The 23,249-nt window shown below is 45.6% G+C and overlaps 1 protein-coding gene across 1 annotated transcript; it reads left to right on the forward strand.

Moving 5' to 3' along the window:
- The first annotated feature begins 311 nt into the window (after window positions 1–311).
- Window positions 312–23,249, forward strand: SRPX2 (sushi repeat containing protein X-linked 2). The gene is made up of 11 exons (XM_014829972.2): window positions 312–618; window positions 2,296–2,512; window positions 6,957–7,037; window positions 14,467–14,658; window positions 16,738–16,914; window positions 17,215–17,341; window positions 17,501–17,622; window positions 18,943–19,122; window positions 19,453–19,586; window positions 21,482–21,603; window positions 22,723–23,249. Exons 2-11 carry the CDS (start codon window positions 2,431–2,433, stop codon window positions 22,901–22,903), a joined length of 1,398 nt encoding a protein of 465 aa, XP_014685458.1. The 5' UTR covers window positions 312–618; window positions 2,296–2,430; the 3' UTR covers window positions 22,904–23,249.

Here is a 23,249-nt window from a genome sequence, read left to right on the forward strand (position 1 = left end):
CATAGAAGTTAGGTCATCACTGAGAGGGTTTCAAAGTGTGTCCGACCCTGTACATATGGATGGCAAGGCAACTTGTAGTTGGGGAGTACTAAGGCATTACCGGGAAGTCTCCAGGGAATGTCAAAGTCAGCTACACTCTTCCCCTCTCTTTGGAGTTAGTGAAATTCCTTTTCATTCAATCCTGTCATCATGCTGAGTCATAAAAAGCAGTGTTCTTCAGTGCGCCACATCTCTGGAGGCCCTTTAGCCAGCCTCTGTTAGTCATTACTATACTCACGGGCTTGGGGCCAGCGCCATTCACACTTTCCCCTGTTCTGCAGCAGACGGACTGAGTTCCTCCAGTCCTTGTGCTCCTTCTTCCCCCACGGCTCTAAAACCCTTCTCTGAGGGAGGAACAGCTATAGTTTTGGGGGTCATATAGCTTTAAGGAAACTTTTGGCAGATGCGGATATCCTAACATCTGGGCAGTGTTAACAGAATCCCGGAGGCCCCGGACAGACCAGGAGCCACTCGTTCTAGGAATGTTAAAGTAGAAGTTTTTCCAACTGATGAGAGGAACAGAGAGGAAGGAGAAAAATAAAGAAGGAGAGAGAAAGAGCACAAAAACCCATACAACAGGTAAGATCTGCTGCTTAACCCCTTCACACTATATGACCCAATTTCACAACTGTGGGGGGTAAGGAGACCCAGGACTTGGGCAACATGGGGGCGGCCAGGAGACGTTCTTTTATGAAACTGGATCATACGCTGCTTTCCATTTGAGCTGTGACCCGGCTGCAGGCACAGGTTCCCACTACCGTCCCAGCCTGCAGCAGAGGGATGGCTGACTCCGGTGAGTCAAGTTTTCAGTCTGAGATTGGGAAGGAGGTGGGCAGGGAAGCCATCACAGACTCAGAGCACCAGGTCTGAAAAGGAAAGCCCCTGCTCCAGAACCAAGGAACTGGACTGAGGCTGCATGTGGCAGAGGGGCCAGTGATTAGTTTATCTAGCTGTTCATTTTCCTGGATCTCTCTTTAATCTCCTCTTTCTTATCCTTTTGTTCCCTTTTTCTGCTTTTATCTCTTTCCTTCAGCTTGGGCAAATTTTCTTTTCTTTCTAGCTTCCTTCCCACATCTTTCCACTTTCCTTGCCTCCCTCACTTACTCTCACTTTTTCTCTATCCTGCTTCCTTGCCACTCTCTAGACAAAACCTGAAGCCAAATAGCAATGAATTAGAAAATGAATTTTTGCATTCTTGGACTTCTCCTGTCACTTAAGGACTCTGCCTATGATCTGCCATCTTGTTGTTTCTCCATTTCTAGGACTGACTCCTCCCCTGTGCATGGCATTTCATTGAAAGCATGTGGGTGAATGGGTGCTTGCTGAAAAGTCCAGTGGCCGGTTTATCCCAGTGGGCTGCAAGTTTTAATACTGTCATTTATGAAGTATTTGCCTACTGGGAACCACAAAACTCTCATCTCATTAGAGTGAGGACAGGACAGGAAGTGAGAGGGCAATTGGAGCTTGCTCACCCTCTCCTCACGTACCTCAGTAGGTTCTCCCCAACCTCACTGACTTCCTGCTGGCTCAGCAGGGTAAAACTAGAAGGTTAAGCTGCACTGGAAAGCCAGAAGCCACTAACAAACCACTAAGCCTCAAAACCCAAAGCTAAGAACAGAGCCAGGGTATAGTTACTGCCTGAGAGACTAGAGAAAGGAGACATCTCGTTCTGTCCAATACGAAGTTGATAATAATAATATCTAATATATACTGATTGCTTCCCTATGTGCCAGGCAATAATCTGTTCTATAAGGCAGATACTATTATTATTCCCATTTTATAGATGAGGAAACTGAGGCTCAGAGAAGTTAAGGAATTTGCCTAAGGCCCCATATCTAATAGGGACAGAATTGGATACACATCCAGATCTGTCTAACTCCAGGGTTCAAGTTCTTAGTTCCATACACACTAATGCTTTCCCAGATTAGTGGTTAGGAAATGCTAGTTAAATGGATGAAATTACCAACTGGCAGTCTTTAGATCACAAGATTCCCTCTTGGTTCTATACGACTTTATGTTGGCCCTTTCCTGATCATGGGACCTAAATGTTCCTCTATAACTTGGACCATGGAACATTTGCATCTGATCTCACCAGAGTCAACTGAGAATTGATTGTTTTATGTCCTCCTCCTCCTGGGAGGAGAAGAGACCATAAATAACAAATAGAGTCTTGTTATTCTATAAAGTGGAAGATCTTACAAGGGGAATGATATAACAGGTAATCATTAACTTAAAAATGTCTCTTCTTCCTCGCAGATTCCGCATTTCTGCTTCCTCTCACTTTTGGAAGTTCATTGATGGCTGATTGCTGAAAGTTATTTTCCCTTGCCCTGGTACTTCTGGCCACATACCTCTATTCTTATCTCCCTAACTGCCACCCCCCTTTCAAGGATGGCCAGTCAACTAACTCAAAGTGGAGCTCTCTCTCTGCTGCTCTTCCTCACCCCAGCAGTGACACCAACATGGTATGCAGGTATGTTTTAGAAGCTGTTGCCCATTATTTCCAGGCAGGGCCTGGACCAAGCCTTGGAGAATGAAAGAGTTAGACTTCAATAAGAAACACTTAAGTTAGATACAGAGAAGAACTCTTCTTGACAACAAAGATGGTTAAACATAGCAACAGGCTACCAAAGGAGGCTTTTGAGGCAAACTAACAAGAGATATTTGAAAATAGGCTGCGCCAGCATAAAAATGAGAAGGTTGGACAACATGGCTTTTGAGGCCATTGTCTCACCTGCTTATGCACTTAGCTTCCTCCCTGCCCCCACACCATCCCTCCCTCCCTCTCTCTTTCTCTCTCCCCTAGACCTTATTTATAGGATGAGATTTTTATAGCCTCTTTCTGCCACGGATGTTAATGACAATACAGATCACATTCTCTTAAACAGGAATTCCCCAGTTTCTTCTGGCTTGTTCCTTATTTCAGAAAGGATGGGGATTTCTGGATTCCTGAATGTTTCATCCTTTGCCCTTGGAGACATAGAGAGTTGAAGAGAACAGACTCAGTGAGGAGAGGGAAAAGGGGAGGGGGAGGAATGAAGGATGGATAATGAGGTGGCAGACAGAGGTTTTTTGATGGGGCCCAGCTGGCATTCCAAGTGCTAAGAATATTCTGTGGCCTACAGTGTCTGCCCTCATGGGGGCTCGGGGGAGTAGGGGAAAGAGACAGGCCCAACCAATGGAGTTAGGAAAATATCCAGCAATGAGTAAATAACAAACTGCTTCCATCACAGCCACAGTCATTGCAGCTAAAATTTTCCACATGCCCTTAGCTCCTGGTGGAGGCCTTTGGCAGTAGCTCTGTTTGTCTGGAACAGCTGCATTAAGCTTTCAAACAAATATGCAAACTTCTTCCCCTTTTTGGCTTAACCTGGCTTTGTAGGGGGTGAAGAACAAGGGCTGACATTGAGATGAAGAAATTCAAGTCAAGCCCTTGGCAGAGTACACACTGTTTGGGGTTAAAGGAGCCCCAAGTCTCCAGGAGATAATATGTGCAGCTGTCCTCCCCAACATCCTCCCAGCTCCAGTTCAAGTGCACAAGACCAAAGACCACCGGACTAGGGTGTGGAGATTAGATGGCTCAAACCCCAGTTTTGAACACCTGTAAGAACCCTCATGGAGTTCAAAGGTCTTTACCCAGGCTGGAAGCCCGAGCTGGTGGAGTCTTGAGGACAGGGAAGTTCTTTCAAAACTTAGATTCTGTTGAAGCTCTCAATGTGCTGTTTGCAAAGGTGGCACTCCCCTTCCACAAGAATCACCAGGGTCACCACTCCTTCTGAGGAGCCCAGGCTGGTGAGGTCTCTGACAGCCCGGCAAACCCACTCATTCTGCCCATTTCTAGTCTCTGAAGGCTACATGATGAGAGAAATTGGGGAATTTTTGAATAATCCTCCCTTACATTGCTAGTTCAGCTGCCTGAGCTTGCTCCGTTCTTTCATTCCTTTGACAAATATTTATTGACCACTCTCTATGCATCCAGCTCTGTTTTGTTCATGGCCATAGTCTTGTCCTCAGATGAGAATGGCACAAGGAAAGCAGCCAAGTGTGAATCCAGGGCTAGTCAGAAAAAGGGTCCAGGAATAATCAGCAGGGGTTGGGAAGGGTTAAGAATATAAATAAAGAAAACAGTGAGTTGGGAGTGTGTATTGGCATATCTGTGCAGTTGAGGAAGTCAGACCGTATTTGTTATCAGAAGCCAAGCATTAGTGTGGATCTTAAAATAGTCTTCAACTATCGGTTACATTTCCAGCCATACCTTTGTGAAGGGCAGTGCTTAGAGGGTCTGACTGTACTAAGGAAGCTGGAGGAACCCGGTAACAGACCACACAGTAACCACTGGCTGATCTAAAGGAGCTGAGGAATGCTGCCCAAACCACCCCCCCAGGGCTGAAGAGGAGCAAGCAGACAGAACAATATGGGGAGGATGCCCCTTTAGTTTCTTATGTCTCATCTCAGTATCCTAATATTCGCAAAAAATACCCAAAGACGGGCAAGGAGGGAACATGGAAAGGCTTAAAATGGGAAGGCGGCTCAAGTGCATTCCCACCACAAAGCAAACTTAGCAGTGGTCCAGCTACCTCTGCACCCTGGTGGAGACTGTAATTATCGGATTGAATCTTCGCCTCAACTTTCCCACATCTCCTGCAATTCTGGAATGATGTAAAATGCTTGGTGGCCTTCAATCCCACACACACAGACTGAAAAAGCTGGATTGCAAGAACAATTTCGGATTTTTATCCCTGCTGGACATTGTCGAAAGCTCTCCCCTACTAGCATCTTTAGTGGAGTGTCTGAGTTTGGTATAGAGGGTCAAATAGCCCTGGGCTGGAATGCCCACTCTGCTCCTCACTGGCCAGGAGGCCTTGGGCTACTCGCTCAGTTCCTCTGAGCCTGCTTCCTCATTTGTGCGTTAGAGAGTAATAAGGGTGTCTACCTCACTGAGACGTTAGGGTGACATAAGGAGAGAACATATGTAATGGGCTGAACGCAGAGTACGTGCTGAGTGATGTTAGCAGTCAAGTTGTTTCTGTTGTTATCCAGCCAGAGGCCTCTGACACCCCTGTTTGCCCTTCTGGTAAACAGAGGCTTGTTCCCTGCTGGGTATTTCTTCACAAGCGAGCTCTGGAACAAGAGTGAGGGGACTGAATCCTTTAGGGAATCACACACATCTGGCCTCTTGTTTATAGGAGCTGTAAGGCTTTGAGGCTAATACTAAACTGAAACAGCTGACAAGAATTCTGTGCCCGTTCCCGCCCCCCACCCCAAGAAACCTCCCATGTTGGAAAAGAGCAAGTAAGGAAGAAGAGGCCTAAGGAGAAATAAACGGAAGCCAGAAGAAAAACCGAAATGGGAAAACAGAAAAAAATAAAGGGAAATAGAAAAAATGAACTCTTTCCTTTGGAATGAGGGCAAACCAAAAAGGACATGATTTCATAAGGCAAACTTTCAATTTAATTCATTCCCTTGTTCATCAAGTTGGACTGGTTTCTCAACACCCCCCACCTTCAGTCTGGCTCTGTGGGGAATGGAGATTCATCATCTAGCCCTCTGCTCCACCCTTTAGTGCAGGGGGCCCTGTGCCTCTTCCCAGAGAGGAGGCAGGCAAGCTTGTGGTCTGAGTGTTTACACAGGCCAAAGGGCTCCAGCACCAAAACCCTGCCCTGTCCTGGAAGCACACCCTCTCCTGGAAATGAGGAATTGTCTTCTGACTCCAGCACGGCTGGCTGCTCTATTCCTGTGCGTGCATTAGGGCTCAGGGAGGCTGAAAGGAGGGCTTCCGGAAACTTCGCTCCGGAAAGGACCAAGTTGTATTCCAATTAGTTTGTATTCATGACCAATTTCCTGCCGTCTGGTGGAACACACTGTTTAGTCTCCCAGACAGCCGCAGACCTGCCTCCACCAGTGACGGGGCCACTTAACGGAGTGGGGGTGGACTGGGAATGTCCTCTAGTTCAGCAGATGCCTGCTAAAGCTCCTGCTGATTAGAGGAACCAGAAACTTCTCTAAGGAACCTGCCTTCTTTTTTCTCCAAACCAGGACAAACTGCTCGGGACATGAAACTATTCTCTTTCCCCCTTGCCTTTTGAGCCCTCCCTCTTTGCCTGGGTATGCCACTCCTAACAAGGGCAACCAGGGGCCAGAAGGCTGGTGGCCTGTAGGCTAATGGGAGCTTGGGGAATCGTTTCCCTCCGAGGACTGTGAGCAGGACTGTCATTAGTGGGAAGACCCTTACTCAGCCTCTGTTTTTTCCTCCTACCTGGGACAAAAGTCCACCCTCAGAGCTTGGTCATCAGTGTCTCACCAAGACTTGCGTGTTGCATCAAGGAAATGGGCCATTTACAGTCAAGATTGGTGGGATTAATGGATGATCCAGAAGTTTGATTTTTTTTTCTTTTTTAAAGATTGGCAACTGAGCTAACAACTATTGCCAATCTTCTTTTTTTTTCTGCTTTTTCTCCCCAAATCCCCCCAGTACATAGCTGTATATTTTAGTTGTGGGTCTTTCTCGTGGCATGTGGGACGCCGCCTCAGCGTGGCCTGACGAACGGTGCCATGTCCGCGCCCAGGATCTCGAAACAGGGAAACCCTGGGCCGCCAAAGCAGAGCGCACAAATTTAATCACTCAGCCACGGGGCCGGCCCCTGATTTTTTTTTCTTTTAAATGGAGGCTTCTAGTGCTACCTGTAAGCCCTCGCCCACAACATGAGCTCGCTCTCTACGCATCTGAGGTGTTGAGGTCTGCCCACAATAGTTCTGCTGCTTTACAAGACAGAGTTTTCCCCACTAAATATCCCCCTGGCTCCCTACCCATGGAGTGCCATGTCCTGAAGAAGGGACCAAGTTGGATAGGGGAAAGGTTGGGAAGGACTTGAATGAGAAATCAATACGCCATCTTGATATTGTCTTCTTCATTCTAGGGTCAGGCTACTACCCAGATGAAAGCTACAATGAAGTATATGCTGAAGAGGTCCCACAGGGCCCTGCCCTAGACTACCGAGGTAATCCTCACTGCTTCTCAGGCTCAGGAAGGGTATTTTCTGGCCTAAGACCTAGGCCCTCCCTGAAGCATCCTCATCCAGCTTGACTATATGTGCTAAAACTGCAGCTCAGGGAATCAGGGGCTGTGATTTTCAATCATGAACTTGGTTACTAGAGGGGTGGCCTCACCTCTCTAGCGCTAAGGTTGCTCATCTATTACTAATCATTAAGTATTGACTGAGTACCTACTGTATGCCTAATCCTGTGCAAGGTAAGCCTGTGGGTGATACAAAATCTAAGACAGGGTTTCTCTCCCCCTCAAAGAGCTTACATTCTGCTGGGGGGGACGGCTGAAGGGGCAATAAAATTAGCACACATAGGACAAGTAAGTGTGAAACTGTGTGGTGGCAGTAAATGCAATAGGAGGTAAGAAAAAGAGGTCAGGGAAGGAGCCATGAAAGATGACATTTAGACTAGGCCTTGAATGATGGGTGGACTTTGAGAACTGGAAAGGGGAGGGGAGGGCATTCAGTAAAGCAGATGGCCAGATATAGAGGTAAGAACAAACCTGTTAGAGGAAGGAGCTAGGAAAAAACCAGCCTGACTGGAGGAGATGGGATGTGGAGGGAGTAGTAGAAAATAAGTTGACTATAAAGAATGAGACCAAATTAAGAAAGGCTCCATGATCCAGGGACTTTTCTAAGGAGAGGCAGGAGGACTCTCTGTGAAGAATGCTGAATAGCAATTCCTGCCTTAGAAGGAAAGTCAGACCAGGTGACATCTAATATCCCCTCCATTCCTAAGAGTCCTTGTTTCCATGCTTTGCCAGCCATGTGGAAGAGTTTAGTTGTTGTGCTAGGAGTTATAAGGAGTCATCCTATGTTTTTGCACAGGGAAGTGACATGGTAAATGGTAATTTCAGAATATTAACCTCGTTATTGTGTACAGAAAGTAAGAGTTCAGGAGAGGTAGAGCCTGGGTCAAGGAGACTCTCCAGGATTCAGTAATGTTGATTAGAGATGATTGAGGGTAGTGGCAAAGAAATGGAGAGTACGTTTCACGTAAGAAATGTTTCAAAGAACGAGATGGCAAGACTTGGTACAAATTTGATGTACCAAGAGGCTAAGAAACAAACAGATATCTAAAAGCATCCAGTCTGAATACTTGGGAGAACTGTAAGAACCCTCTCAGAAAGACAAGGTTAGAAAAGGAAATTGGTTTGGTGAAGGTGCCGTATAGGCAGTGGGAAGTAGAAAGATGGAGTTTTGTGAGTCATCAGCTTAGATGGATGAGCTGTGTGAGAGAGACGAGGGCCAAAGTCAGAGCCTTAGAAGACATCCACAGATGTGAGTAGCAGAAGAAGAGCCAGCAAGGGAAAAAGAGATAGTTAGTGGTCAGCCATGTAGGAGGAGATCAGGGTAGTATCTATCATATTACAGAAGCCACAGGAGAAGAGAGTTTTAAGGAAGGGGAAGGGCTAAGAGATCTACTGTGTCAAATGTTGCAAAGAGACAAATTGAGTGGATTGCAAACATTACATTCGGCAAGAAGAAGGTAAATGGTTACCTTTGAGGAAAGTTTCACTAGAGAAATGATCAGAGCTTTGGGTTCCTTTGTGCTCCTTTCTATTACCTTCTACCTATCTTTTCACTGCCAAATGGTCCACACCCACTGCCTCTCTGTCTCAGCACCCACAAACTCCTAAACTCCATACAGTCTGATTCCCACTCACCCACAAATCTCCATGCTGAAACGACATCCCTTGAAGATCACAATTCTCTCCCAATGCCTGAATCATATGGCCCTTTCTTCAGCTTCAATCTCCCCAGGTTCTCAGCAGCAGGGAGCACATCTCTCTCTTCTCAGCCCGCCTTCCATGGTGCTCCATGACATTTCACTATTCTGGTCATAGCTGAAGCCAAGAAAGGAGATGGGCTTTCTAGTGGTGACAAGAGAGAGAATGAGGCATAAATCTGAACTTTGGGTAACCCTGACCTGTCTCCTGGGCTCCTGGACCACATCTCCAGCTGCTGCTGGACACTTCCATTTGGAGATATCTAACACTAAATTCTTTCATCTTCCCTGAAAGGGGCTCTACAGTTGACCACCCTACTTTAGATAATGGCACCATCATTCTCTTAAAAATGCCTCAATGGCACCTCTAATAGCCCCCATCACCTTTAATGGCCCCCCTTTTCCTCATCACCTCTCACCAGTCATTCACCACGAACTGTCATTTCTTTATAAACCCATGGGATTAAAACTTTTATTACCTCACACATGGATAATGGCAATTGCCTCCTGCATTCTCTGACTCATGTGTGTCCCTTCCCCAAACCTAGTGGCCCACTGTGACCAGTTCTAACAGAATTAGGCCTCAGTCTAGCTGCCAACTCATTACCCCTACTCCCCATGAAATCTATGCTTCAGCCAGATTAGTAGAACTCTATTCTGTTCCCTGACTGCTTTAGTCCAAACTGAGCTTTCCCTCATCCATTCGTTCTTTCATTCATTTATTCAATGAATATTTATTGAGTACCTGCTATGTACCTCTTCTGAAATAGCTGCTTATTATTTGGACAACTCATTTGCATTCATTAGGTACTGCCTCTTGGGTTTACTTTTTATTACCCTCAACAAAATAGTTACCGATTTAACAGAAGGAGCCATGTATGACACTCCCACAGAGCTATGTAAAAAGTAGATGCTCAAGAAATGTTTCCTGGCTGGTTGGCATCCTGGGAGCAGAAACCAGATTGTACGAGACTGTAAATGGGAGAAGTGGATAGGAAAAAGCAACAGATGCAGAAGGTACTTTCAAGGGGTCTGGCAGCCCTAGGGATTAGTATTAACCTGCCTCGCTGGTTATTTTTAAATGTGCATAAAGCCCTTTAGGAAAATATAAGCCACATGGCAGCCTGTGGCCTTGGAGTCAAGTGTCTCACGGCTCTCTTTGGGACTTAGTCTCAGGGCATAAAACTAATTGAGTGAGGTTGTCAGTGTTGAGGGGGTAGGGGTGGACAGGACAGTACAACCTGAGGTCGCAGCCTCCCTTGTAAGGTCTTTGTGACCTCATAATCAACAGCTCTGGCAGTGTAGTGCCTGGGACTTTCTGTAATTTAGGGATGACGTCTCCAGGGGGCAGCAGCGAGTTGCTGCTTGAAGTCGGATGAGCCAGCAGCTCAAACCCAGACACTGCTTTAGGGAATTTCATTCCCAGGGCTAGATATACTTGTTACACATGCCATTTCATTTGATTCTCAAAACGGCCCTATGAAACTGGTTTATTATCCCCATTTTACAGATCAGGAGACTAAGCTCAGGGAAGGTAAATTTAGAGAGTCACAGAGCTCGCAGCTGGCAGAGCGGGAATTTAAACCCAGGTCTGTCTGACTCCAAAAGCATGCTCATTCCATCTCTTGCCTCAAAAATGTACCCCATTTTTTAAAAAAAACAGGTAAAAGAAAAGAAGAAGAGTTAACCAGTAAAAACCAGATCATTACTGTAGAGCAAACTGCCCATGTAGTCTGGTGCCATTTTCACTAATCTTGAACTTTCACTCCCTTATCCTGACTCCTAGCTTGATCAGAAACCCTTCTCTGAGCTATGCCCTCATTCCTCTGGGCCGTCGCTTTTCCTGCAGAGGGCTTCAGCCCCGGGCAAGCTGGTATTCTGCCTGGGTTATCTGAAGATAATCACAGAAAAGGCCTTTTCAATCCTGTTGTTAGAACTTTGTTTTCTTTATAATCCCTAAAAAGACATCGGTGAATAGCTTCACAGAGCAGAGGCCATGGGCCTGAGTTCGAGTCCAGCTCCTCCACCTTCCAGCTCTTTGACCCTGGACAAGCAAGCTCATGTTATGTGCCAGTCACTGTGCTGTGTATTTTATAAATGTTATTTTGTTTAAATAAATTGCATGGTTGCTATGTAGTGATATGGGAAGATCTCAAACACATTAAGATTATTTTTAAAAGCATTGGTGGGAACAGTGGGCATAATATGCTACTCTGTGTGTTAAAAAGGAGGGGAAAATAAGAATCTATAGCAAGATTTGCTTTATATGCATAAAGAAACTATTACCAGTGGTTCTTTGCGGGGGACTAAGTGAAGGTAGGCATCAGAGCAGGGGTGGGAGTGAGACCTCTTACCGTGTAACTTTTTATACTTTTGGGGGTTTGAACCACGTGGCTATATTACCTATTCAAAAATGTAAATGTGTACTTCAAAATAGCAGCCTAACATGCTGCAGTGGCAGATATCGTGGTTAGAAAAAAATATGGGTTTAGAGCCAGACACAGCTTGGGTTCAAATCCTAGCTCTGCCCCATACTTGCTGAGGGACCCTGGGCAAGTTACTTCCTCATCTGCGAAATAGGGATAAACACCCACCTACCTCACAGGGCTGTGGGGAGAGCTATATGAGATGATGGATGTGAAAATGAAAATACAAAGCATGGTGCCTAGCACACGATAGCTGCTCAGTAATGAGTAGCATATTTCCTACGAGACATTTTCACAGTGCAGTATTGAGTCAGATTCTTAGTTTCAGTTTCCCATCAGCATTCTTTGGGTACAGTTGTTCAGCCAGTTATGAGTCTCCATGACTGTACTGTCACCTCTCCTGTATTTCTTCATCTCACCCACATCAATGGCATGAAAGGCATTGGCACATGCCTCACTTACGTCCACGTAGTGTACCCACAATTTCCCCTGCTCTACCCGTCTGGTGACCGTGCCCAAAAAGGAAATGAGGTCACTCTGGAATTACTTGTTCTTGAGTGTACCTGGAGATCACCACTTCGCTTTCTAACTGATCATAAGCCTGTGTTTAAATATTCTAGAACACTTTGCTATCAGTGGTGTCAGTCTCACCAGGCTATAGTTCCCAGAAGCTGCCTTCTTCTTCCTTCCGGGGATCTAATGCACAGCATGGTGACTATAGTTAATAAGACTATGTTGCATACTTGAAATTTGCTAGGAGAGAGCATCTTACGTATTCTCTCATCTTATGTATTCTCTCCAGAAAAAAAAAATGGTCGCTATGTAAAGTGATGGATGTGTTAATTAACTTGATTGCAGTAATCATTTCACAATGTATGTCAAAACATCACATTGTACACCTTAAATATATACAATTTGATTTGTCGATTTTACTTCAATAAAGCTGGGGAAAAAATTGGGATAGTGCTTTTGCTCTTTCCCAGCCTTCCAACCTGCTTCCTTTATGCCAGGATTCTTCTGGGGTAGCAAATTTGCACTTACTTAGGATAGTTAGACCCTCTCTTCCTGTCTCGGCATTTACCCTGAGCTTCATATTTCCCTTTACTATGCTTGCTTGTCCTATTCATTCCAATCTGATGTGTATTTTCCTTGACAGAATATGGGCGAGAAATAGGACAGGGGTGATCGTTGAGGTCCCAGCCTCCCGTGTAAAATGTTGGTGATATGTGTTGGGACTGTATAATCAGCAGCCCTGCAACTGTCGTGCTTCAGAGACTTGCTGTAATTTGGAGATGGTGTCTCCAGATGGCAGCCGTGTGTCACAGCCACAGGCTCAAAACTAACGCTGGAAGCCACAAACGTGTTGTTGCTTCAAGGATAGTTTTCTCACCGTCCGTCATCTGTCTTCATTCTCCAGCTGCCCTCAAGCAGAGGCCCTAGCCTTTCTTTGTTCCTTTAGCTCCTAATGTGCTTCTTTTCAAAGCCCCCTTTTCTTGTCCCTTAGGATGTGGGAGCCAATGAGCTCATAGGGGGCTTTAGCCTACCCAACCCCAGGCTAACAGATCTGTGCCATCCTGTGTGTGCCTCCTTGGGCACGTGGCCTTCTGCCTGTTTGTATCTGTCCCTTTAAAATTGGAACCCACTCAAGAGTCATTTATTTTGTGTAGCCAATGAGGCGTGTTTATGACGCCGTTATAATTTAATGGCCCTATAACCTTTTGTGCTCAGTACTGAACAGGGATCAAGCTTTCATGCCTAAGCAGCCTTCTTTGATATCGGATTCCCTTCCTCTCTCTAGCTTACGTCTTGGTGTTATTTCTTTTCAATTATTTTAAATTTACATACCATAAAATTCACTCTTTTGGGTGTGCAGTTCTACGAGTTTTGACAAATGCATAGTCAGGTAACCACCACCACAGTACCAAACCGTTTCATTGCCTCAAAAACTCCCACAGGGCTGCCCCTTGAGGTTATCCTTGACCTCTACCCCTGATCTCTGGCAACCACTGACCTGTCCCCAGATTTTTGCCTTATCCAGAATGTCGTATAAATGGAATCCTACAGTATGCAGCATTTTGAGTCCAGCTTCTTTCACTTCACAAACGGCATTGGAGATTCATCCATGTTGCTGCAAGTATTAGGACTTCATGCTTTTGTAGGGATAAACCATAGTTAGTTTAACCATTCACCCATAGAAGGACATTTGAGCTGTTTCCAGCTTTCGGCAATTCTGAAGAGAGATACTTCAAACATTTGTGTACAGGATTTTTTATGAACACAGGTTTTCATTTCACTTGGGTAAATACCCAAAGTGGGATTGCAGAGTTGCATGGCAAGTGTATATTTACCTTTATAAGAAACTACCAAAATATTTTCCAAAGTGGCTGTACCATTTTGTATTTCCCTCAGCAATGTATGAGAGTTCTAGTTCTCTCTATCCTCACCAACATTTGGTATTGCCATATTTTTTTAACTTTAGACACCCTAATGGGTGTATAATGGTATCTTGTTGTGGTTTTAATTTGTATTTCTCTAATGACTAATTACGCTGAACATCTTTTCATGTGCTTATTTGCCATCAGTGTATCCTCTTCAGTGACATGTCTGCTCATGTCTTTTGCCCAGGTTCTCACTAGATTGTTTGCTTGTTTACTGTTGAGTTTTGAGACTTCTTTATATATTCTAGATACTAGTCCTCTGTCGGATATGTGGTTTGCAAATACTTTCTCCCAGTTTGTGGTTTGTCTTTTTGACTATTAATAGTGCTTTCCACAGAACAAAAGTTTGTAATGTTGACAAGGTTCAATTTATTGATTTTTTTCTTTTATGAATTGTGCTTTTGATGTCATGTCTAAGACCTCTTTGCCTAGCCCCGGATCCCAGAGATTTTCTCCTATGCTTCTTTCTAAAAGTTTTATGATTTTACTTTTTACATTTAAGTCCATGATCCATCTTGAGTTAATTTTTGTGCAGGGTGTGAGACTTAGACCGAGGTTCTTTTTTTGTGTGTCTATGGAAGTTCAATTGCTCCAGCACCATTTATTGAAAAGGCTATCTTTCCTCCATTGAACTGCTTTTGCACCTTTGTCAAAAATCATTTCAGCATACTTGTGTGGGTTTATTTCTGGGCTCTCTATTCTGTTCCATTGATCCAAGCGTCTATCATTTCACCAATACCACACTGTCTTCATTACTGTACTCTTAGCTTACTTTTCTTCTATTGCTACAGCCCCCCGATGGTGTTATACATTAAATATCCAGGATGGAGAAGCTACATGCTACTCACCAAGAGGAGGAACTTATCACAGCAGCCTGGGCACTCGTTGTGAGCTCTCCTGTGACCGAGGCTTTCGACTGATCGGACGTAGGTCGGTGCAATGCCTGCCAAGCCGCCGTTGGTCTGGAACTGCCTACTGCAGGCGTAAGTGGTGTGTGCGTAAATGTTGACATGTGTATGTAAGAGAATCCAGCTAGCCAGCCAGCCACTGAGGGTATATGCCTGGAGGTGTTATTATGCCCTCTATCTAGTACAAATTGAGAATTTTCCACAGGCGCTCAACAGGGCCTTTTCCCATCCTAACATTCTAGCTCATTTTCTCTCCCTGTGGTTATTGCCCAAGCAATATGGGCATTTAAGTGGCAACCAGCCCTTTGGGCTCAGAAGGCCCAGGAGTACATGTAAGGCTGGGGCCTGGGGCTCGATGTGGACCTGGGCCTTCCTCTGGAGCTCTCGAGGAATGTGTGGTCTCAGACTCTTTCCACTTGTGGTAAACTGCTGTACTTCCTGGCCTAAGGCCTTAGAAGGCCTTGGCAGTGAAGCTATGAGACATGTGCTATTCTTCATTTTCTTCTGCAAGTCAAGAAGAATCCCTAAGGCTAGAATGTGGGGATGCTAATACACACACATTCCAAATCGTGCACCCCTCAGCTCCCAAATCCCTACCTTTTATTCAAGCTCTGCAGCTTACCCCCTTTTAGCAACTGAGCTTTGTGTGTCCATTGCTGAATGCCATTTGTAGGACACCCATATGTGTGGGGCCCTGTATTGGTCACTTCAGGAGCATACTCAACTCCTCAGTTACTCCCAGGCTGCTTATAGACGAATGGGATACAAACACAAATGTGTGCACATGAATGCAGTGTAAGTGGACACAGAGAGCTCAGCACTCACAGAGAAATGGGGTTGGTCAGAGAAGACGGCTATGGAGAAGAGGAGAAGCTTGATAGCCAGAGAACGGTAAGCCATCACGCCCCTCTAAGGGACTGTAATTAATTTGTTTTAGGATTTAGACCCCATCATTTCCAAAATGAATTTCAATTAGCCCTACAAAATTAAAATGTCTATAAACGAACATAACATCAGTTAAAAGAATGGAGATGTATATATTTCCAGGTGACCAGAATGAATTAATTACTATATTTGAACACTGAATCTGGCTTTGCCCTTCCTCATACGAGACAAAAGGGTGGACACTTTGGATCTATCATTTTCACTGTTATATAATACTAAGAAAACAAATTCTTCTGAAAAGACAAATCTTTTTTCTTGGCCCTGATTTCAAGGAGGTCATTTTAGGTCTTTACATAAAGGATAGTGGAAAACATAAAAGGCAATAATCTTCAATTCTGGTTTGACCAAGAAGTAAAATGGACATAGCTTACAGCATCTTTATTCAAAGCGCCAATAATTGAACTTATGCAGGGTTAGAACTTAGACAACCTAGAGGAATGTATGGCTTGCCTACCTCTTTCAAGTCTCAGGCATCTCAAACTAGACTTTGGCAAGCACAGGCTCATAATCATTTCGTGGTAGCAGTCCCCGCTTCTGGCACATGTAGTGTCTAAAGCACATGGATTCCTCTTTAGTCAAATACCGCCAAAGCTGGCCCTCCAGGCACTGGCCTGACTTGTATTCTCACCTGGACAGAGGGCCAGCCTACTTCCACAACTAAGTGAGCCGCAGCTGAGGAGGGCTTGTGGTAACACCAAAATTATACTCAAAAAGGAGCCTTGAATTTCTTGAAGGGCATCTAGCATTTGAGGAACAAAAGACAAAACCTAAGCGCTGCTGAGGTCCTAAATGAGCCCAGAGGTTTATATGTATTGTCTTTTTTAATCTGCACAATAATCCTATGAAGTATGTACATTTTAGTGATGAAAGCAGAGAGATGAGGGAATTTGCTCAAGTCACAGAGCTAGAGGTGGAGCTGGGATCCAAACTCAGGTGTGATTCTCTAGTCCATGCACTTGGACAAGTAATTTATTTCTTTGAGCCGCACCGCCCTGACCCCGCCCAGAGTACTACTTATACTTTATAATATAAAAAAAGAAGGCAATTAGGAAAGAAGAGTCAAGTAGGCATAAAAATGTAAGGGCAGTTTTGGGTAGAGTTTTGTGTATTTTCTGCTGTCTCTGATATGGTTCTCCTTGTGTAGATGTCCAGGCATCACCTCCAGATAGTCCCACAGGCCACTGAGCTTGCCACTTGGTTCTCTCTTAGAGGTGAGATGCCACGCATTGCCATTCATCACGAGTGGCACCTATACCTGTACAAATGGGGTGCTTCTTGACTCCCGCTGTGACTACAGCTGTTCCAGTGGCTACTACCTAGAAGGTGACCGCAGCCGAATCTGCATGGAAGATGGGCGATGGAGTGGAGGCGAGCCTGTGTGTGTAGGTAAATGCTGGTTGCTCCCAGTTGTCCTGCTGCAAAGAGCCACCCTGGCATTATGTCCACAAAGGATGTGGAGTTTTGACCACAGACGGCATTCCTGCTCACTATGAGGGTGGCACCCTGGGCACATGCTTAACAAAGTGATCGCTTCCCCTGCAGTGGGGCTTCCTTCCCTAGTTGCATTGAGCATCTTGAACTGAGAGTGCGTCTTTTACCTACCCAGTGGTGTGCTATTGCTTCTATGGGTTCCCTTCAGGGTAAGCAGGGGCTCATGGGTCAGCACCTGATTTCTGACCTTGGCAGACATAGATCCCCCCAAGATCCGTTGTCCCCATTCACGTGAGAAGATGGCAGAGCCAGAGAAACTGACTGCTCGAGTATACTGGGACCCACCCTTGGTGAAAGATTCTGCCGATGGTACCATCACCAGGTGAGTAACGGCTGCCCCTTTTGCCTCCCAGCACCTTCTCCCAGGCTCTCAGGCTGCCCACACTGAACTGCACAGGCTAAGGCAAGAGCAATGATGTGTCCCAGACCCTGATTCTAAGAGTCTCTTTCCTCAGTGGCTCTTTCACCCTGTCCCATGCAGAGTGACACTTCGGGGCCCTGAGCCTGGCTCTCACTTTCCCGAAGGAGAGCATGTGATTCGTTACACTGCCTACGACCGAGCCTACAACCGGGCCAGCTGCAAGTTCATTGTGAAAGTGCAAGGTCAGAAAGAAGTCTTCCATTTCCACATTGCTCATTATTCCTGCTCTACCCTGACCCTCTAGATGCCCACCACAAGCCTCCCCTATCTAGATAGGTCTGAAACAGACACCTCACTTATATTGGGAGAGGGAAAAAACAAGTTCACCAAACAGGGTCATTCAGGAAGCCTGCGTCACATGTGCGTTGCGTACACATGTTTCAGAAACCCTGACTCCTCAACAAGACTTTCTCATTCTCCTAAATCTAGATAAAATTCACAAAGATACTCCATCTCTATTTCTTTTCTTGGCCTTCTAATTGTCAAATCTAATCAGCCTTTGTTCTAAGTCTTTCACCTCTGCTGAAATTGGTGGTGTTGGCTGCCTGATTCTTCATCTTTGTTTTGTGTTGTATTGTTTTGTTTTGCTTTTTTCATTATAAAAATGATTCATGCTCATTGTTGAACATTTGGGAAATAAAGAAATATACAAAGGGAAAAAAATCGATTACTCCACTGTCCAGAGGCAATTGTTGTTAATCTTTTGGTATTTTCATTCCAGGCTTTTATCTACACATACTTTAAAATATATATATAGTTGATATCATACTGTATATCCAGTCTTAGATCAGCTTTTTTCACTTTTCATCATAACACAAGTAGTTTTCCTATGTTCTTTAAAAATTCTTCAGAAATATTTTTAATGACAGCATAAAAACTGCTTCTAAGACTATATCATAATTTGCTTAACATTTTTCCCATTGGTGGATATTTAAGTCTCCTCTGATTTATTTTTGATATTAAAAGTAATTTTCTTTTTTTTTGCTGAGGAATATTCACCCTGAGCTAACATCTGTTGCCAATCTTCCTCTATTTTGTATGTGGGTCGCCACTACAGCATGGCCACCAACAAGTGGTGGTGTAGGTCCCCACCCAGGAACCAAACCCGGGCCACCGAAGTGGAGCATGCCGAACTTAACCACTAGGCCATGGGGCTGGCCCCCTAAAAGTAATTTTGTAAGGTGGTCATCATTATACAGGGTTTGTCCACAAAGTCTGAAAATAAAAATGGCAATTTTTTTTTACAGATTGATAGTTTTTTGATGACAATATGTATACTCACCTGTGCTTCCAGATTTTATGAACACCTTTGTCTACATTTCAGATTTAATCCCTTAGAAAGGGAAATTCTGGCTCTATCCCTGGCCATTAGAGACACACAGACATCACTCATTCTGATCATCCTAAGTCTCCTGATCTAGAAAACCTAGCATGGGCACCCTCTTAGCCTTTTTTTCCTAACAGAGATACCACAGTCTCTAACTGGAACTCCTCCCTGACAGTGAGACGCTGCCCAACTCTGAAACCACCGCAGCATGGCTACCTCACCTGCACCTCAGCAGGGGACAACTATGGTGCCACCTGTGAATACCACTGTGACGGAGGTTATGAGCGCCAAGGGACCCCCTCCCGGGTCTGCCAGTCCAGCCGCCAGTGGTCAGGATCACCACCCGTCTGTGCTCGTAAGTGAAACCAGGGAATGGGGAGAGTGGACACAGTGATTAGGGCTACTTTGGAGCATATCCCCATGTGTGTGGCACAGTGGTCCAAGAGCAATGTGTATGATGTGGAAATGGGGGTGAGGTTCTGAGGTGTGTTTAAGAGCCAATGTGCTCCTACTCCAAGAAGAAGGCTTAAAAATCTCCAAGTGTTCTTTCAGGATTTCCCCCAAGGGAAGGGAGAAACAACAACAAAGGGTTAACCAGAAAGACTGGAGCTCCTCAAAGTGTTGTTATGTAAGCTAGGATGAAAGAGAAGGCCATACCCTGACTGGCCATCTGCTTCTGCCCTAGCTATGAAGATCAATGTCAATGTCAACTCGGCTGCTGGCCTTCTGGATCAGTTCTATGAGAAACGGCGACTCCTCATTGTCTCAGCTCCGGATCCCTCCAACCGATATTATAAAATGCAGATCTCTATGCTGCAGGTGAGAACCACTCCCCTAATCAGGGCTTAGCTCCTTTACACACCCCCATCCCCACCCCATTACTCCCTTACCGCCTCCAAATCAAAGAGTTGCTCTTTCCGTAGCACAAACCCTACTTCCTCAAACTTTTTGTGGACAACATTTGATCAGTTTCACTATACACAAATTTAGCACATTTTAAAAATTGCTATGCTTTTACTGAAAAGGCAGTGAGGCCATTGGAATGGCAGGTGTTACTTGCAGGGGGCTTGGTGAAGGATGGGAAGGGAGGGTGGCAAAGCCCTCTGGAGAGACTTGTAAGACAGGTCGGACCAAAAGTAAATGTTGGGAATTAATTATATTTATATTTTCAAGGAATAATAGCACTAACAAACACTTAGACTGTAAGTGCTATATAAGTACCAGGTATACAAGTATGCACTTTAGACATTGTCATTCAATTCTCACAACAACCCTGCTCAGGTAGGTGATATTACTATCCCCATTTTATAGGTGGGGAAACTGAGGCATAGAGAGTTTAAGTGATTTGCCCAAGATTACTAGCTAGTAAGTGGCCAAGCGGGGATTGAACCCAGGCAGTCTGACTCCAAGATCTGTGCTCTTAACCAGAACCAGTAGCAGAAGGAAAAGTGGTGTGATATTTCAAAGTAGAAGGAGAGAGTTGCATGACGATTTCTAACACACTAAGTTATCTAGCCAAAGCCACTTGCAGGGGGAGGGAGAGGTGGATAGGGCAAAATAGATGTGACCTTTGGGACGTATAAAAACAATAGACTAGGTTCTTGAAGAGAACTCAGGGTGTGCTGACAAGACCAAGAGAACCAGCTCTGAAGAGCTGCAAAGGGCTGGATACCCGGGTGAGAAAAGAAGCTATTTAAGGGGTTTCTAAAGGTTGAATCTTAGAAGTTGCCAAGTCAATATTCAGAGGCCCATGATGGAAGCAGCTTTATCAAAAGGATGATCCTGGGTGTCTAAACCAAAAAGAACCTAGTTCCTCCAGGGATCCAAAAAAAGCGGACAAAGCCAACACCTCAGCTGCAACAGGAAGCAGGAACAAGAACAGGAATCAGTCAGGGAGGAGAGCGACTCTGAGAGTTGGGACTAGGAGTAGCCCAAAGATTTAAACAAGGGCTGGGGTACCAGGGAGTGTTCGCTGCTGCTTCAAACCTTGTCCCAGGCAACTGGCAAAGAGGTGACCCTGCAGGACCTGGCAAAACAAAGAGCCAGTGTAGGGTTACTGGGCGTCCTGCCCAGTGCAAGGAAGGCACAAAAGGTAATGAAAAGAGCACTGGGCACTGTTTTACAGAAATCCTGGAGACAGAGAGAAGGCCCTGGCCATGTAGCCTAGTGGTAGAGAGCATACACTGGGGCAGGCAGCATCTGCCCTCAGTCTGAATCTTGGCTCAGCATCTCACTGTCATGCAAATTGGGGCAAGTTACTTTCTCCTCTACAGAATAAGAATGATACCACCTATCTTGTTAGGGGTGTTGTGAGGATTAAATTAGATTATTCCTACAACCCACTAGGTATGTGTGTTAAATAAACAAGAGCCATTATTATCATATCACAATAGCCATCTGTTAAGAAACTATGTAGTTTAAAACTTATGCAAAACTAAGCCAGGAGAGACTGTGTTTCTGCAATTTATCAATCCATTTCTCTTTTCTACCCCACATGGTGTAATCTGTTTCTACACTTTATTAGAATCAAGGGAACACTGTCAGGGCAAGTGCTTCAGGAATGAAGAGGGAAGAGGCTGTAGACCCTGCTGTGCGATGGTTGGGGAAGAAGCCCCTCCTTTCCCATACTGCCTCAACGTGGTCCTAGGGGGAATCTACTAAGTAGCCTTAGGCTTGAGTTTCAGAGCCTATTTCAGAAACTTCTCCCCTTCCAGCAATCCACCTGCGGACTGGATCTACGGCATGTGACCATCATTGAGCTGGTGGGGCAGCCACCTCAGGAGGTGGGGCGCATCCGGGAACAACAGCTGTCAGCCAACATCATCGAGGAGCTCAGGTCCAGGCTGGGAGCCTGCGTGGAAGGGGTGGGCAGAAATCCTAGGCAGGACACGGGCAACAGGAGAGGTGTGGGAGAAATGGCACACACTACTCTCTCGGAGCACTCCTTGTGAGTGAACTCTTACAGATGCATTAGGTAAGACCAGAGAGTGGCAGGACATCAGAATCAAGTGGCAGGGTCGGGGGTGGCTTAAAATACAGGTGACCAGGCCCCACCCAAAATCACCTCAGGACTGTGCTTTTATAAGGCACCTTAGGTGACTCTGAAGCACAGCCAGAGCTGAGACACAGCTAGACCCAAACATGACTCAGATAAGCCTCTGATCCTGCTGCCTCATGGCCTCACCTCTTTGCCTTCAGTCTCCAAAGGAGCAAAAGGCATCTGTAGGCACTGAGAACTGAATCATACCCATCTGCCCCTGGGGGAGAGAAGACTATAGGTGACAGGTGGTAGAAGTTGACTTTTCTCATTATCTACCTATTATCACCCTTCCAATGCCTCCACATATACTCAGAGCCAATATAGCCTTCACTGCTCTCTGTTGTATAAACAATACCTGCCTCCAGGGTTCAGTCTCAGTAGGGACAGAAAGATTCAGTCCCAGGTAAGGGAGAGACTGGGAACCACTCAGAAGAAGGAGACTGCAGACTTGCAGCTAGAGGTAGAAGAGCTGACCAGGTGATACTGATCAACTTCAGGGCTGCCACGTGTGGCTGTGCAGGCTATGCCCAGCCCCAACTCTAGAAAACACTAGTCACCTCATAGTGCATGCGACTGGTGCTCCCTGGAGTTATTCCGTGCAGCCTGCATAGCTATATGTGAAAGCCCTGCTTAAGGGGGCCTATGAGGGAAGTACGGCCTGGTAATAACAAAGCTGCTCCATCTGGGGTGAGGAAGGGACAGCCTAGCAGAGCTAGACACGTAGGGGCAGCAAGACTACAGTCTGAGCAGAGAAAAATAAAGGAGTTTGAGAGAGGTAGTGGAGGGGATGGGAACAAGAGATCAAGTAGGGAAGGAATTAGTCTATCAGTGGAGCTGTGAAAGGTCAGAGGGTAGTAGAGCATGATGGGATGGAGCCCAGACAAGGTCTCACACCTCCCCGGCTCCTCTCTCTAGGCAATTTCAGCACCTCACTCGCTCCTACTTCAACATGGTGTTGATTGACAAGCAGGGAATTGATCGGGAACGCTACATGGAACCTGTCACCCCGGAGGAAATCTTCACGTTCATTGATGACTATCTACTGAGCAACCAGGAGCTGATCCAGCGCCGGGAGCAAAGGGACATGTGCGAGTGAACTTAAGCCAGGGCTTGGTTGAGGTCAAGGGAAAAGCTCCCCTACTGAGCTGGAACTGGAGCCTAAAAGGAGGAAATGGTTCCCCATGGATCTAGGGACAGGACTCTGAGGTGGATGAGCTTCACCAGTCCTGGGACGTTTCCAGGCACCTTTTTAGGGCTGTGTAATAGCTTCCCTAAGCAAGTCTCTGCTTTAGATAGCACTGGAGGAGCCTAAGAGGCTAAGGAGGGACTGAGGACAGGCCCTGGGCAGTGGGTTGGGGGTAAACGTCTTCCTTGCCTAACCTGGGCCTCTGCCCAGCTCTCCAAAGTATTCCAGATAAGTAAATCCTAAATTCACTCACTAA

This window comes from Equus asinus, chromosome X (genome assembly GCF_041296235.1).
Source record: "Equus asinus isolate D_3611 breed Donkey chromosome X, EquAss-T2T_v2, whole genome shotgun sequence".
Classification (NCBI taxonomy): Eukaryota; Metazoa; Chordata; class Mammalia; order Perissodactyla; family Equidae; genus Equus; species Equus asinus.